The 17,343-nt window shown below is 41.2% G+C and overlaps 1 protein-coding gene across 12 annotated transcripts in view; it reads right to left on the minus strand.

Moving 5' to 3' along the window:
- LOC138741432 (synaptotagmin-like protein 1) overlaps positions 1 to 17,343 on the minus strand; it is a 126,763-nt gene that overhangs the window by 67,647 nt on the left and 41,773 nt on the right. For all 12 annotated transcript variants that reach the window (XM_069895519.1, XM_069895518.1, XM_069895522.1 and 9 more), the window contains 2 exons: positions 11,212 to 11,664; positions 9,486 to 9,634 (listed from right to left, as the gene is read on the minus strand). In XM_069895519.1, the coding sequence (XP_069751620.1) occupies positions 9,486 to 9,634; positions 11,212 to 11,339 (277 nt within the window). In that variant the 5' untranslated portion in view covers positions 11,340 to 11,664. The remainder of the gene's footprint in view (positions 1 to 9,485; positions 9,635 to 11,211; positions 11,665 to 17,343) is intronic.

Raw genomic sequence — 17,343 nt, forward strand, 5'->3', positions numbered from 1 at the left:
TTGTTAATGGAGAAGGGTTCAGAGAGCTCATTGCTGTATCTGACCCGACCTTGTTGGTTTTCGTGCAGTTGGATAATCATGTTGAGGAACTTTGGGGGACATCCGATGCGCTCTAGTATTTGCCAAAGCCCTTTCCTGCTCACGGTGTCGAAGGCTTTGGTGAGGTCAACAAAGGTGATGTAGAGTCCTTTGTTTTGTTCTCTGCACTTTTCTTTGAGCTGTCTGAGGGCAAAGAGCATGTCAGTAGTTCCTCTGTTTGCGCGAAAGCCGCACTGTGATTCTGGGAGAATATTCTCGGCGACACTAGGTATTATTCTATTTAGTAGAATCCTAGCGAAGCAGCAGGTATGGATCGAATCCCCCCAGAGGTCTGGAAGGCTGGTGGCAAAACTCTGCATGCCAAACTGCATGAGTTTTTCAAGCTTTGTTGGGACCAAGGAAAACTGCCTCAGGATCTTCGTGATGCCACCATCATCACCCTGTACAAAAACAAAGGCGAGAAATCAGACTGCTCAAACTACAGGGGAATCACGCTGCTCTCCATTGCAGGCAAAATCTTCGCTAGCATTCTACTAAATAGAATAATACCTAGTGTCACCGAGAATATTCTCCCAGAATCACAGTGCGGCTTTCGCGCAAACAGAGGAACTAAAACTTGTATATATAGCCATTTTAATAGCAAAATTCCCCAAAGCACTTCAGTGGGGGTTTAATCAATCAAAATTTGATACCAAGTTAATGAATTGATACATTTGTTTATAAAAAATAGTTTGGCCAACAAGGTATTTTTAAAAAATACCTTTAAAGAAAGGATGAGAAAGGGGAAATAAATCCTATGATGGAATTCCATATATTAAAGCAGCCATTCTCAACCCCTTTTGGGCTCAAGCCCCTTTAGGACTGCTCAAAGTTTATGTGCCCCCTTCCCTGTGAAGCAGTCAAGTTTAGTTGGTTTATTCCGTTCTTTTCTCCTACCAACTAGATAAAAAGTATAAAAGATATTTTATGACTTTAGTCCGTGGCCCCCCCTTAAATATGCTGTGGTCCCCAGGGGAGCCGTTTGGTCCCTGTGGAGAATGGCTGGCTTAGAGTCCAAGACGACAGAAGAACAATAATAACTGAGGGATGCACATGATACCAAAATTCAAAAAGTACAGTGATTTTGAAGACTGATCAAGGCCAATGTGAGTTTATTGTTATATACACAAAGGACTCTACATCACCTTTGTTGACCTCACCAAAGCCTTCGACACCATGAGCAGGAAAGGGCTTTGGCAAATACTAGAGCGCATCAGATGCCCCCCAAAGTTCCTCAACATGGTTATCCAACTGCACGAAAACCAACAAGGTCGGGTCAGATACAGCAATGAGCTCTCTGAACCCTTCTCCATTAACAATGGCATGAAGCAAGGCTGTGTTCTCGCACCAACCCTCTTTTCAATCTTCTTCAGCATGATGCTGAACCAAGCCATGAAAGACCCCAACAATGAAGACTCTGTTTACATCCGGTACTGCACGGATGGTAGTCTCTTCAATCTGAGGCGCCTGCAAGCTCACACCAAGACACAAGAGAAACTTGTCCGTGAACTACTCTTTGCAGACGATGCCACTTTAGTTGCCCATTCAGAGCCAGCTCTTCAGCGCTTGACGTCCTGTTTTGCGGAAACTGCCAAAATGTTTGGCCTGGAAGTCAGCCTGAAGAAAACGGAGGTCCTCCATCAGCCAGCTCCCCACCATGACTACCAGCCCCCCCACATCTCCATCGGGCACATAAAACTCAAAACGGTCAACCAGTTTACCTATCTCGGCTGCACCATTTCATCAGATGGAAGGATCGACAACGAGATAGACAACAGACTCGCCAAGGCAAATAGCGCCTTTGGAAGACTACACAAAAGAGTCTGGAAAAACAACCAACTGAAAAACCTCATAAAGATAAGCGTATACAGAGCCGTTGTCATACCCACACTCCTTATCGGCTCCGAATCATGGGTCCTCTACCGGCATCACCTACGGCTCCTAGAGCGTTGTCTCTGCTCCATCCTCAACTTTCATTGGAGCGCCTTCATCCCTAACATCGAAGTACTCGAGATGGCAGAGGTCAACAGCATCGAGTCCACGCTGCTGAAGATCCAACTGCGCTGGGTAGGTCACGTCTCCAGAATGGAGGACCATCGCCTTCCCAAGATCGTGTTATATGGCGAGCTCTCCACTGGCCACCGAGACAGAGGTGCACCAAAGAAGAGGTACAAGGACTGCCTAAAGAAATCTCTTGGTGCCTGCCACATTGACCACCGCCAGTGGGCTGATATCGCCTCAAGCCATGCATCTTGGCGCCTCACAGTTCGGTGGGCAGCAACCTCCTTTGAAGAAGACCGCAGAGCCCACCTCACTGACAAAAGACAAAGGAGGAAAAACCCAACACCCAACCCCTACCCACCAATTTTCCCCTGCAACCGCTGCAACCGTGACTGCCTGTCCCGCATCGGACTTGTCAGCCACAAACGAGCCTGCAGCTGACGTGGACATTTACCCCCTCCATAAATCTTCGTCCGCGAAGCCAAGCCAAAGAAAAGAAAACACAAGTACAAGATGCATCAACATTCTTACCTGCTGTAGCCAAACAGCTACACAAGATAAACCAATCGTAACAGTAAAAATGTGCTTATTATGATATCCAAGACAGAAAAAGAGATAATAAATATATTTATTATATATAAATATATAATCCGACTGCCATACAGGATTTGAATGACCCACTAAAGGAGCTGATGATAGTTTTACTTAAAATCCCGCAACCGCAGGGTCTGGACCTAAGATGGCAGTGCTTATGATTAGCAGCAGTCACGAAGGGTTGCAGACTCCTGGGAAGCGAAGGACTGGCACAGGCACCATAAAATGGAGAGACCAACCCCCATTTGAGAAGGAAAAGCAGAGGAGATGACCCAAGGGACGATGACCACGGCGGCAGACCAGTGATGGATTCTGCGGCTGAAGTAACCACACAGGCAGAAGACCGTTTAAGGCGAGGAACCCACTGAGGTTGTCAGCTGCTGGAGACTGCAGTCAAGGGACTCGCAACTGGCTGAGGACTGCTTGAGACTGACTGAAGGGATGCGAGAGGATGCCGAGAGCACTGACGGGTGTCTAATTGCTTTGGAGGTTCTGATCTGGAGCTTGGGTTGCCAACGGTTTGGACTAGACCAAGGGTCTGCAACCTTCTTCAGCATTAAAAGAGCCATTTAGGCCTGTTTCCCACCAAATAAAACCCATTGGGAGCCGCAAAACCTGTTTGATCCCTAAAATGAAGAAAACACCTCATATATAGTTTCATTACACTTATGCTATGTAGATAAGGACTATAATTTGTTATATTTATGAAATAAAGGAACTACAAACAGAAAACAACTGACACTTTATTTCTATTTGTAACAAAGAAAAACAACAAATTCTTTTGAACTTTAAAAAAAAGACACAGGCACATATAAGTTTCAAATAAAATACACAATGTGGGCCTATTTGAGTCCATCCCTTATTTGTGGAATTTTTAAAAAATAAATATTCGCTTTAATTAAAAAGAGCAAACAAAAAAATGCCAGTTTGTCTTTTATTCTGAAGGTTGCCGTCATCCTTTGATTTCCTCAGTCGCGTAGCTACAGCACTCAACCACCAACCTAAATATAAAACACAACTACATCAGTTCAGGGTCCAATATAAAAATATATCTTTGCAAAATAATAACTCATTAAATGATTTATTTCACCTGGTTAATGTGACTTCTGCTCCTGAACATCATTGCACAACTAATCAATATCAGGGCTGTAAGACGTCACTTTGATTTTCACACAGGATTGTATGCTGTCATCCGTGAGGCACGAGCAATGTTTGCTTTTTATGTAGTTCATGCTTGCATAAGTATGTGGATCCAAAGATTGACAGGACTCCGAATGCATATTTTTTTATGTTCATATAAGTGTTGGAAATTGAATTCCATGTTTTCACACAAGTTTGTCCGGTTTGGGGAGGTTTTCAATTTCACTCCATTTGTGCTTCTAGGCAAGAATGGTCTTCTGACGAGCAACATCTTCAAGATCAGCTATCAAGCTTCTGAACTTAGACACCCATAAGTCTTTGTCAGCTACATCGGCCAGTTCGATCTCCAGATTGGGTTGACTTTCATCTGTAAATGCAGTCATATTCAACAGGGATAAATCGATAACTAGGGGAGTGACAGGAAAGGTCAAAGTGTTTTTTTTCCCTCTCTGAATTCACAGAATCTTTCCCCAAACACAGTTTGCATTGCAATGATTGCACACTGTAAATGCTCGTAATTGATCTGATTGTGTGCTTCTTTGAACTCTCTCAAAAAGGGGAAGTGAGACAGTGTACCTCTCTGTACATCTCTACCAAACACTGTCATCTTGTGTTCAAACGCCAAAACCTCCTCCAGCATCTTTTCCCCTGAAGACTTTTGTTCAGCATGTTAAGGTGCACTGTCATATCTCCCATGAAGTCCAGCTTTTCCAGCCAATCTGGCTGTTTTAGCTCTCGAAAGGTGAGCCCTTTGCTTTCCAGGAAAGTTTTTACAAGCTCCAGACACGCAGCATACTGCTTCAGCACCTCCTCTTTGAACAGCCACTGGACTTTGTTGTGCAGCAGGAGATCAAAGTACGTGCTTTAAACTTCTTCCAATAATGAATAGAACTGTTGGTGGTTTAATCCTTTTGCCATTATTTTGTTCACTATCTGTATGACAAGATTCATCACTTCTGTGCATTCCGGAGGAAACGTTTGAGCTCACAATGCCTCTTGATGCAGAGTGCAGTGAAATGTCAGCAGTTTTCTATCTAGTGACTTCTGAAGTAAAGTCACAAACCCCTTCTGTGCTCCTGTCATACTCGGTGCCCCATCAGTAGCCACTGACACCAAGTGGGTGGTGTTTATTTCTTTGGTCTTTAAACAATCTAACACTGCCTCACAGATGTTCTCTCCACCCCCCCCCCCCCCAACCCCACCTCGTGTTTGGCCTTTAAGTGGTATCAACTCAATGATTTCTTCCTGTAGCCCAGCAGAGTTCACATATCTGCATAATAGCGCTATTTGCTGAATATCACTTCCATCTTTTGATTCGTCACAAGCGATTGAGTATGCTGGAGCCGAATTAATGTCCTTAATTAGTTGATGAGTGATATTTGCTGCCATTTTTATGGTCCTGTCCTTGACAGTCTTTATCGAGAGTGGCATATCTCTGATTTTCACTCTTGTTTTTGAAGTCAGAGAATAGATGTTCTGATATCTTGATAAACGTTTCTTTTATATACTCCCCATCTGTGAATGGCTTCCCATGCCTGGCTATCTCCCGAGCTGCCACAAAACTAGCAGAAGTACTTCACCAGCTTCACCATCAGGCTGCATACAATATCTTCCCTTCTGGCACGAATCTCAGCCAGTGGTGTGGAGATGACCCTGCATGCTCCTTCTGCCCAACTTCAGCAACACTAAAACATATTTTGATGGGTTGCAAGACCAGCCTCATTCAAAGTCGATATACCTGGTGTCACAACCAGATGCTACAATATCTTGCAGCAGTGCTGGAAAAATCAGTGGACGAGTGTCAACACTCTACCTCCCCCTTCATCCCGCAAGCCATTAACAGCATTTGTCCCGGGAAGGTGAAGATCAACCCAGAATTGCCACATCAAGATCAGACTCCAGACGGTTGGGTGGGGCACATGATTGGAAGATAACGGCAGACAGGCCAGAGACTCTGCTTCCCAAATGAAATTGTAGAAACCAAACTCAGACCAGTCCTTGTGCTGTGGTCAGCCTCACTACATCTCGTTTATATCATCGAGCTTACAGGGCCCTGGGAAGATGTAGTGGAGAAGGCCTATGAGCACAAGAAACTGAGGTACACTGAGATTGCAGCTGATGTGCTGCAATGTGGCTGGACGGCAAGGGTCTGACCATTTGAAGTTGGTCTGCAGAGGATTTGTAGACACATCAACATCAAGGCTACTCCAGGAATTGGGAGTGCGAGGAAAGAAACACCAATGAGCAGTTAAAGATCTCTCTAGATCTGCTGAAAAGGTTAGTCAGATGAGGATGAGGAGAAATTAATCCACCTGGATCCCCAAGTGAGTGAATGGCATCTAGGGGGATCCCAGGATTCACTGCTGAACCCTCTTGTGGTGTCGTGTACCCATCAGCAAAACACTGAGGAAGGAGGAAGCCCACTTGATAACCCAGAAAATGCCACCACTCACTTGGCTACCCTGTAGAGTCCAGGCAGCAAGACTCAAGAGTGCAATGAGGGATATTAACATCTAGATGTAGCGTTTGCTACACCAGCGCTACCAAATAAATGCATGCTACTCACAACTGTTAGTAGAATTACTTTAATCACGCGATCCACCACCCTCTTATGTCACTTCTGGTTTAGAAGCCCAAAACTAGAAGTGATGTCATGACACGTTCGCGAAGCATCCCGACAAGACTTCGGGGGGGTCCACGCCATCTCCGCGGGTGAGTACACCATGGCGATTCAGCTCATGCCGGGCCACTACACCATCCTATATAACATACTACACACACACACACACAAACACAAACCCGGCGTTGCGCATATATTTTTTCAAACTCAACATTTATATTCTTTGTAACAAGAGATACACTGTTCAAACAAAGTTGGCTTCTGGCAAGACTTTTGTTGTCTGCTCATTCAATGCCTGATGGCATCAGCACTGAGGCGGGCTTGACGTTGATGCTCAGTTTCCTGCTGCCTGCTCCTTGTTTGTCTGGAGGCCTGAGCACTGAGACGGGCATATCGCTGCTGTTCTGTTTCCTGCTGCCTGCTCCTTGCATGTCTGGAAGCATCAATAGTGAGGAGAGACTGATGTTCCTCTGCTGTCTCTCGCTTTCTCCTTTGTTTAACTCTTTGAGCTTGTGAAGAGCTTCTGCCAATATTGCTTTGCTCTTTTGGGTCCATATTGAACTGGGTTTGGCCACTTTTTTAAATTCTGAATGTAAATTGATGGACAGCATTGTAACTAATGGAGGTGTCCCTGGTGCAAGTTCAAGTTTTATTTTTGAAATTTTGAACTTCATATGACCTTAAAGGTTAAATTCAATGTGGTCATGACATTCAGCATCAAATGTTACCCCAACTGAACCTCATTGGACATTTCTAGAGTGCTTCATATTAATTTGCACAAAATATTCAGCATTCCTAGGCACTAAAGTTTCCAAACCCAGGCTGTGATGCAACAATTGTGCTTCCCACAGTACATTTGTAGAAGTACAACATGCCATATCTCCTTAGACTACTTAGACTGTAGAAGCATTGGTGCTTTCTTCATGGTTGCTCGATGTACTGGTTCCAAGAGAGGTCTCCAATATGGGGACATTACAGGAATTTTAAAGTACCAATTCTCTCCACTGCTGAATCATCAATGAAGACAGGTGCCTGTTCCCTTTCAAAAAGGCCACAAGAAGATCTTTGGTCTTGCTGCCATTGACAGCAAAATTGTTGCTCTGACACCACACAACCATATCCTCAATTTCCATCCTTTATTTTAACTCATCATTTCTAATTATTCTGACGACGACAATGAATTTATAGATTGCATTGGGGCCATACTTCACTACTCGACCATAAATGTAGAGTGAAGACAAGAGGAAAGTTAGCATGAAGTCTTGGGGTGCCCCTGTGTTAATGGTCACTCAGCAAGGAGAAAGTGATGTTGCCAACCTGCACTGATTGGGTCTTTGCTGATGAAGAAAGAGAGGATCCTGTTTCACAGGGATGAGCAGAATTTGAACGACGTCATTCAGATTGATGATGAATGGGTTTGCAAATAAGAATAAATGTCTCATCTGGTTTCTAGAAATGTTGACCTCCAAATAAATAACCTTTTTGAACTGCTGCTCAAGATCAATGATGGCTACTTAGGATTGTAGCCATGAGAGAAATTAACAATGTAAATGACAACATGTTAATCAAACTGGTGATGCAATAGATCTGGAAATACACTAAAGCCCTAAAATTTCAAACCAATGAAATTCACAATGAGATACCTTTCAGAAGACTCCAAATGTAGTTTGTTTTAGACATTTCAGGAAAAAAAACTATTGAGCACATCTGACAAAACTCTCAAGGTAAGAGCACAGTTTTATGTAGCTCCAAACAATAAGGTCTGTTTATGGTCAATGTTCCCTCTAATTTTTAGTACTCAGTGGATGCAGAAATCTGATGTTGTGCAATTTTTTTTCCCCTGTGGCAAAAGCATGCACACATTGAATGCTTGTGCAAATGTAAACTTGAAATTATTTCAAGATCATTTTGGCACAGCCTATCCTTCATAGCTAATAAAACTGCGTTGGCATGTTTTAATATAATACAATACAGTTAGCTAAGAGATTATTTTCAATAAGTATAATTATTAATCACTACATTATTTTAGGAAACTCACCTTTTATTTGCACATCAATTTCCGTTGTGTGCTGGTTGCAAAACGTGTGCAGGCTTCACTTTTCACTAATGGTCTCTCGCCAAGTTATGTTGCTTTCAATCATTTAAAAATGTGGGCCCCTGGAGCAGATAATCTCTTAATGAACCTCCCTCAAATGCACCAGAATCCCTCTGCCTCAGAACACATTGTGGCTTTCTCCTTTTACTGGTTTCCATCCTCTTTGAAAATAAGTTTAAATTCTTCCAACAAAGTTATTGAGATTTTAATCGGTGTCCCTTTCCTCAGAACTTTTGCCAATGTCCGAAGAACTTGAAAACCTCCCTCCTGCTATACATCTTCAGCCATGCACTTGCTTAACTATCTTCCTGCTTTAATCGCACTAGCATGTGACACTGGGAACAATAAAATGTTATTTTAACCTTGTGATGCAAAATCCTGGAACTTGGCATGCAAAACTTCCATAGGTCTTCGTGCGTTGAAACAATCTTTGACTTCTCTTTGTATCCATTGCCATTGCAGGTTGTCCTGTGCATAGTCAGTAATGTTTTATCCTGGCACCAAGGGGTACAATACAATATTCCACGAATATCTCACAAATGCTCTTAACTACTGAATAATTGCATTTTTATTCTTTATTTACTGTGTGCTGTTAGCTCTCCAATGATGTTGGGATAGATCTACAGAGGTTTGTAGCAAAGAAATAGGTCACTAGGACCATCAGGTCTGAGTACCTCAAAAATAATATCCCTGTTTCCTTTATTGTTTTCTAGTTTCTAGTTATGCAATTTTCCCTTAAAATTGCAACAATCTCTTCTTCTAATCACATTCTGTGATAAAACTTTCTAGAATGTAACTAACATTGGTATAAAAACATCTCTTCTAGCCTCTTGCTGTAGACTCACTGACAATTTAAAATTAAAGATTCAAGGTACCTATTTTTTCCTTTTAAAATTTCCTCTTCGATTAAACCATTTCTTTAAAAAGCAAACTACATACCATAATTTTCAGAATTACCTTTTGTTCTTTTCTTCTTGTGAATGGAAGCTCGGATAAAGTCAGACCCAAACCGTTTGTCTGTGTGGCGTCTTGCTCTAGCTTCTTTGAACCAATCTCCTGTTGCAATTCTTAACTGTTCAGGATCAAGAACTGATTGTTGTAACTGCCTGTAGAATTCACAATAGAAAAATAATTAAATTAATTCAATTTCAGCACGTGGAGGAGTTAAGTACCGGAGCTGCAAGGTTTTACCAATCCACTCTATAGGATCAACTAATGCCTTTCAGTATTTGTATTTTGGAATCCAATTTAAAACAAATGATGTCAATGGAGCCAATGCCACACAATACAGCAGGTGCTATGTAGATTCAATAGGATAATATTGTAGTTAAAAGGGTTAAATTACAAGGACAAATTTGATATATGTGGCTGGTATTCCTTGGAATATGCTTGTGATGGGGTGCTTATGAATAGTGGAAAAGGCTTGAGTTAAATCTGAGGAGAGAATACCAATAAAAAGGTCAGGATCTGAGTTCTACATAATACAAACTTTTCAACAAAATCAAATATGGAACATGTCAATATTATGACTAGAATAAAGGTTTGTAATTGCTCTTTACTTATTATGAAGTGTTATATTTTATTTTGATTGCATATTACTATCTTATTGATATTGGCTAATAGTTGGAACATTTTGAAAATGATTTCCAATGCTTTTTTGATTACTGTTACCGAGTTAAAAGTTCACAATCCTTGTTTGCTAATTGGCTACAATAAAGCTTTGCAAGTGGTTACAAGTTAATAATGGGACCCAGTGTACATTTTTTGAAGGCTCACAGATAATGTCTGGCTGCAAGACCTGCTTTATCACTAGCTGTATTCACACTGGCACTTTAACCCAGTAATTAACCGCCAATCTACTTGTTAACGTATCAGTATGAACTCTCATGAACCGGATACAGACACAAGATCATCCCGGGAATGAACCACCTATGGAGGGTGTATCATGGCCAATTCGATTTGAATTAGCGTAACGGTTAGCCCAGAGTGAAAGGGACAGGGGGTATGCTGGAAGTCACCACTGGAGGATAGGTGCCCCTTTGCTCCGGGATGCTGAGTGGTGAGCGTGAAAGGGTGCAGAGAACCGTTAACATTGGTCCAGTGTGAACGGCAAAAATGCTGTTTTGAACCAGTTAATTGAAATGCAAATTTACTGGTTAACCAATGTGAAAAGGGCTAATGTCTGGCAGCATAATCTGCTGTTTCAGGAATAGAGATATTTCATAGGAGATTTACAAACAACAGCAATGTATCTAATTACAGTTCGTCTCATCAATGCTAAGCCCCATTAATTATTATAGTATTTTATTGATCTGTTTTCAAGATCCATGAAACACATTTAGTTTATTAAAATTCATTTGAAAATTTTGAGTATGGGAGAAATGATTGAAGTCAAATTTATTCTGTAATAAGGTCTTCAAATAGTCCAAGAGGATCATAAACAATTATGCTTGGAGTTATGTTGTTTGAACAAATCAGTTGTTAATTATTTTTTAACAATTGATTAATTTTTATGAAGTGGTCACAACTTATATTTTTCATCTATTAAAAGTCATTATGAAAACAGGAACTGAAAAATAATCATTTGATGTAGGTCAATTACTGAAAAAGATGGATTTAAGTATATTTCTCAGACTTTTAAGTGATTACATTTAGGTTGGATATAAAATTTCTTTCTACTTACTTGATCCGTTGTTCGTCCAATAAACGGAGTTTGGTATCCCGACAAAGAACTTGTACAATCACATCCTGCTCTTCATCTGTTAGGAAACTCAAGTCAATTAGCTCTTCCACATTGAAGTCCAATGCCATGGCAAGATGTCTAAGACCAAGTGATTCTTCACAGTAGACAAGAAGCAAATTTCAGTTAAACAATTTGAAGATGATGCTTTAGTGTTTCGCAATACAGTTCAGCATCTTGCAGTCTAATTGAAGATCAGATATTGAAACAAAATACATTCAACAAAAGCTTTCTATTTATTAGAGATGAAAATATGCAGAACACTCTTTTGGATCATAAACATTTCTTCATGTGGAGTTGCTCTAGTGAACCGGTGCGGACTCGAAAGGCTGACGTGGCCTGTTTCCGCTCTGTAAATGGTTATATGGTTATATGTGCAGGTCCAGGCATCCATTACTGTAAATAAACACAGAATTGTGAGTTTACGGAGTTGTTATATGATACACATAACATGACAAGACCAATTTTATATCTGAACACTGATATTATATTATTGAAGGACAGAAATGTGCTCGCTCTATCTCTGAAACTCAATTAATTAGATTGTAGCCATTGTTTTTCAACACTGGAGCATTTCCACATTTAGTGCCAATGCCCAAATGGGGCTGCAGTAAAGCATTGCAAATTGATCAATGTCAGTTTGAAACAGTTTTCGAGTGGTTTACACCTAGAAGCAAGCAGTACATCAAGATCTCCATGATTCCCAAAGAAACCACCACCAATTTTGGATAGCTCTAAAAACCGGGCTGTGCAGCATTCAGAGAAGAAAGCTCAAGTTTAAAAAGCACTGCTTCACCAATCTTCAGGTTTTAAATTCATTCTTCAGAAAAGCAAGTTGTTTGTATTGAATTCTTCTGCCTCTCTAGATACCACCCTTTCTTTTAAAATAACTAAAAATCAATTTAATTGCTAAAAATTATAATCATTTGTTTAAAGAGAATTTTCTTACTTTAACGAACCACGTTAGCTCAGTGGGCTCCTCTCCTGATGCCCTTAATTGGATGAATTAATGTTATTTGGGATGAAAATCTTACCCAAGTTTTTATATATTTTCTAAGCTGTTCCTGTTTTTGTTCCCAAAACTTTTTTTTGATTCATGTCTCAATTATTTCCTCATATATATGAAAAAATAAGCATCCTCGTTTTAGTAAAGTTTTCCATCAAAACCTTAAAAAGAAAAGTGGTTTGGCATTACTTAATTTTACTATAGGGGAGTGTAATGTGCGTCGAAAGAACCAAAGTCTTGTTGATCCAGACCAAGGCTTTTATTTACTAAAAGACTGGAGCATATCACAAGTAGGCCGACCAGTCTTGTGAATCCTTTCAGACCTGCCAGTAGGTGTGGCTACGCTCTCAGCCAATTACAGTCATCTATCTGTACATATGTATATATACACATTGGTGATAGAATCTGTACTATTACAGGGAGCTAATAGTCATTGAATAATTTTTTGGATTCATTATAAGGATAGATGGATTCTTCAAATTGGATTAATTTAGAAATTAACTCGAGTAAAAAATATTTTTTTATTTCGATATTTGGAGCGCCATTACCTTTTTCTGCTTCCAAATTATCTGATCATTCTGTTGTTAAACATACTTTGAGAATTTGGTTTCAATTTAGAACATATTTTGTATATCATAGATTTTTACTTGCTAGATCTATATTATTTAATTATTTTTTCCACCTTCTGTGCAAAATTCTGCTTTTCGTGAATGGGTTAAGTTGGGTATCCAGTCTTTTCAAGATTTATTTATTGATAATAATTTAACTTCATTCGATCAACTATCTCTTAAATTTAAACTTAAACTTTCCAAACATAATTTATTTTGATATCTACAAATTAGGAATGTTTTTGAATTCTGTGGTGTTGAGACTTCCTTCAAGTCATTGTTATAAATATGATAGGGCTGATCTATGATTTTAAACCGAATAAAAAAATATTGATATCACCTATATATGATGTATTATTAAAGTCTAGGGATAATTCCCCGGGTGATTAAAAAATTATGGGAGCAAGATCTTCAACTTTCATTTTCCAATACTACATGGAATTCTATCTTAAAATTGGTCAATTCATCTTCTTTGCATGACCAACATTTGCTTTTACAATTTGAGATAGTACCTCGAGCCTACCTTCCTAAAGTTCAACTGGCTAAATTTTATTCTAACATTTCCTTGAAATGTGACAGAGTACAAGACTGAAGAAGGTATTTTGTTAGATATGTTTTGGTCTTGTTCCTCTCTATCCATTGTGGAATAGTTACTTCTTAAAAATACTTTTCAATTAGCCATATGTTGTAATTATTTAAGTGTTGGCTACTTTTTTTCTGTTGGACTGTTATGATATTGAGTTTATATATAGTTTTATTTTTCTGATATAATTTTTTTTCCTGTATATTCCTTTTTATATATTACCTCTGAATAATGGTTTTCACTTATGTACTATTTCTGTAAAACCCAATAAAAATATGGAAAAAGAAAGTCAAAAGCAATACAGACTTCAGTTACTATGGAAGAGACAGAGATTGCAGGACAGAGGGGGACAGTTCCCATATGAACTCAAAGGACTTTTCAAATTCTCGTGAAAGGGAAGGTAGATAGTCTTACTTGGGAAAGAGGATAGAGATAAGAAGGGAAGAGGGTCGGTGCCAAGAGACCAGCTTGGCCCACTCTACTAGGAACCTAATAAGTAGGATACAATGGTAGGATTTCATGATTTCACAAACTTTGGCAAGGTAATCTTCGCACAACTGTTTATACTTTGGCACTCATCAAGAAATACAATCATGTTGGAGCAAACAATTAAAGTATTTAGAGATAAAACACAGGAGTCTGTTGACACCACGGTTAAGTGAAAAAAGCACACCTTGTTGAAGGGCTGAAGCCCGAAACATTGGTGATGTATCTTCACCTTTGCTCCATAAGGGCACTGTTTGACCTACTGAGTTTCTCCAGCATTTGTGAGGTTTTTTTTTCCCAATTAAAGTATTTACATAATTCTTTCATGTGTTACATTCATTACAGCTGGACCTCCACAGTGAGGGCTTTCCTAACTGATTGTCTGCATACTTTTGATTCGAGGAGAGGATCTCTTGGTTTGTATTAGGAATATTACTTACAAACTCCTTTTGGAAATTACTTATTGCAGTAAGCCAAATAATGCTCCAATTCCAGCTAAAGACTTGCAGATGATACCACTGTTGCAGGCTGGATTACAAACAATGACAAGATAGAGTGCAGGAAGGAGACAGAGAATCTGGTGACATGATGCCAGGAAAACAACCTCTCCCTCAATGTCAACAGAATGAAGGAGATGGTCATCGACTTCAAGAAGTGAAGGAGAGGGGGAGTACAAGGTGCTGAGATGGAGATGGTAGAGAGCTTTAAGTTTTTAAGTGTAAGCGTACCATCAATCTGTCCTGATGCAATCACATTGACACTTCAGCCAAAAAAGTTCATCAATGTCTCAACTTCCTTTGAAGCTTAAAGAAACTTGACATGTCTCTAATGTTTCTTTACAATTTTAATAAGTGCACCATAGAAAGTATTCTTCCCAAATGTTTCACAACTTGGTCTGGGAACTGTTCTGCTCAAAACTACAAGAAACTAACACTCCCTCCATCAACTGCTCCAACACTTCCCACTGCCTCTGGAAAGTAGCCAACATATTAAAAGAACCATCCCATCCCTGGCACATTCTGTCCTCCCTCCTCCCATTTGACAGAATATAATGGGTTCGAAAAATCTCTTCACCAGATTCAAGGGCAAGTTCTTTCTCTTTGCTATCAACCTATTGAATGGACCTCCCATTAATAAACTGATGTTGCCTGTGTATTGTTTTAACTGAACTTTGTCTCTGTAACACTATATTCTGCACTTTTGTTTTATTTTTCATCACCTGTTGTGCTTAACGTGCAGTGAACTTGTCTGGATAGAGCACGCATAACAAAGTGGCAATCTTACTGTGTTCTAGTTGTGTCCAAACCAATATTTTACAAAGTTATAATGTAAAGTTCATGCTGGTTGACTGTTTTGAACTGGGGAGGGGGCTGTGGAACAGTCACTTTCATTCAGGAGTCTGTGGGAGGGGCCACAGGTACAATCAGCCAATGGGGATGCCCAGACAGTTAAATGCGCAAACAGTGGTTTACCACATTCACCCCTTCTTTTTAGAAAAATAGCCCGGCAGGGTGAAGTGCATCAGAAGTTATCATAAGTTAAGTCTTTCGGGTGGTCTGATTTGCTGCTGTGACCGTCGTAGTGCCGACTGTGGCTGAGTCACTGCAATGGGGTCCTGGACAGTCTGGGGTGTCTGTATGCAGTTGTTGGTGTTGGTTTGATGAAAGCGTGGCAAAGAGTCTTGCATGCCATCCGATGGGGCTGGGGTAACCTGCCATGGCTCTGGGGCATCATGGGTGAAGATAGGAGTGGGGGTGCGGGGTGGTCGGTCGTGGTCTCTGGAACCCCTAAGAGTGCCAAGACACTAGCCGATACTGTGTCCTCATGCCCATCAGAGTAAGCCGCATAAGCATATTGGAGGTTGGTGTGCAGGATGTGGACCAGTGGGTTGGACTTATGGCTCGTCACGTGCTTCTGGAGTAGGAACGGCCCTGGGGACATCAGCCAGGCTAGGCTGGTCCCTGTTGCAGACATCCTGGGGAAGGAAAACATTCTTTTATGTGGAGTGGCATTGGTAGCAGTACAAAGGAGTGATCTGATTGAGTGGAGTGCCTTGGAGGACACCTTGCCAGTGGGAGACTGCAGGGCTAGGAAGATGGCCTTCCAAATATGGTCTTCTCTCTTTCAATCTGCATATTCCCTTGGGGAATGTAGCTGGTGGTTCTGCTCGAGGCAATACCTCTAGCCAGCAGGCACTGGCACAGCTCATCACTCAAAGGAGAGCCCCCAGTTGCTATGGATATAGCAAGGGAACCCAAGTAGACGCAAGAGGCAGTTGTCATGTCCGGGCAGGGGATTGTGAACAGAAAACGTGAATACTTGTCGATGATGTTAAGGAAGTACACATTGTGGTCAGAGGAGGGGAGTGGTCCTTTGAATCGATTCTCAGGCATTCAAAGGGGCGGGTAGCCTTTATCAGCTGTCCTCTGTCCAGTCAATAGAAGTGTGGTTTACACTCTGCACAGACCTGGGAGTTTCTGGTCATGGTCCGATCTCCTCAGTGGAGTAGGGCAGATTACAGGCTTTGATAAAATGGAACCTGGTGACTCCAGGGAGGCAGAGATCATTGTGGGGGGCTTGCAATCAGTCTATTTGTGCTCTGGCACACTTTCAATGGGATAGAGCATCTGGGGGATCATTGAGTTTCCCGGGCCAGTACAAGATATTGTAGTTGTAGGTGGAAAGTTCAATTCTCCTCCTCAATATCTTGTCAGTTTTGATTTTACCTTGCTGCCGGTTGTTGAACATGGAAGTCACTGCCCTTTGGTCAGTCAGTAAGGTAAATCAATTGGTGTCTAGGTAGTGTCTCCAGTGCCATACTGCCTTGACAATAGCTTGGGCTTCTTCTTGACAAAGGAGTGCTGAATCTTGGGGCCCTGGAGGGTGCTTGAAAAGAAAGCAACGGGCCTGTCTGTCTGGTTAAGTGTGGCCACCAGGGTGAAGTCGGATGTATCGTTCTCCAGCTAGAATGGGATTGATTCATCCATGGCGTGTATTGTAGCCTTGGCAATGTCTGCTCTTATGTGGCTGAAAGCTGCACAGGCCCCTGGTACCAAGGGAAAGGAGGTAGATTTAACGAGGGACCGAGCCTTGTCTACATAATTGGGGGCCCACTGGGCATAGTAGGAAAAGAAGCCCAGGCACCTTTTCAGAGCTTTGAAGCTGTGCGGGAAGGGTAAGTTCCAAAAGCGGGCGCATGAGATCAGGGTCAGTTCTCCACAACACAGCAAAGGATGGCAAGGCAGATTGTGTGAAATACACATTTAAGTTGAGGAGTTTGATGGTCTGCAGGAATTTTTGGAGGTTGGGGTCATGGTCTTGCAAGTTGTGGCCACAACTAGTGGCATGGTCCAAATACGGGAATGTGGCCTCCAGCTCATACTTGACTACCA

The sequence above is a fragment of the Narcine bancroftii genome, chromosome 8 (genome assembly GCF_036971445.1).
Source record: "Narcine bancroftii isolate sNarBan1 chromosome 8, sNarBan1.hap1, whole genome shotgun sequence".
NCBI classification, from domain to species: Eukaryota; Metazoa; Chordata; class Chondrichthyes; order Torpediniformes; family Narcinidae; genus Narcine; species Narcine bancroftii.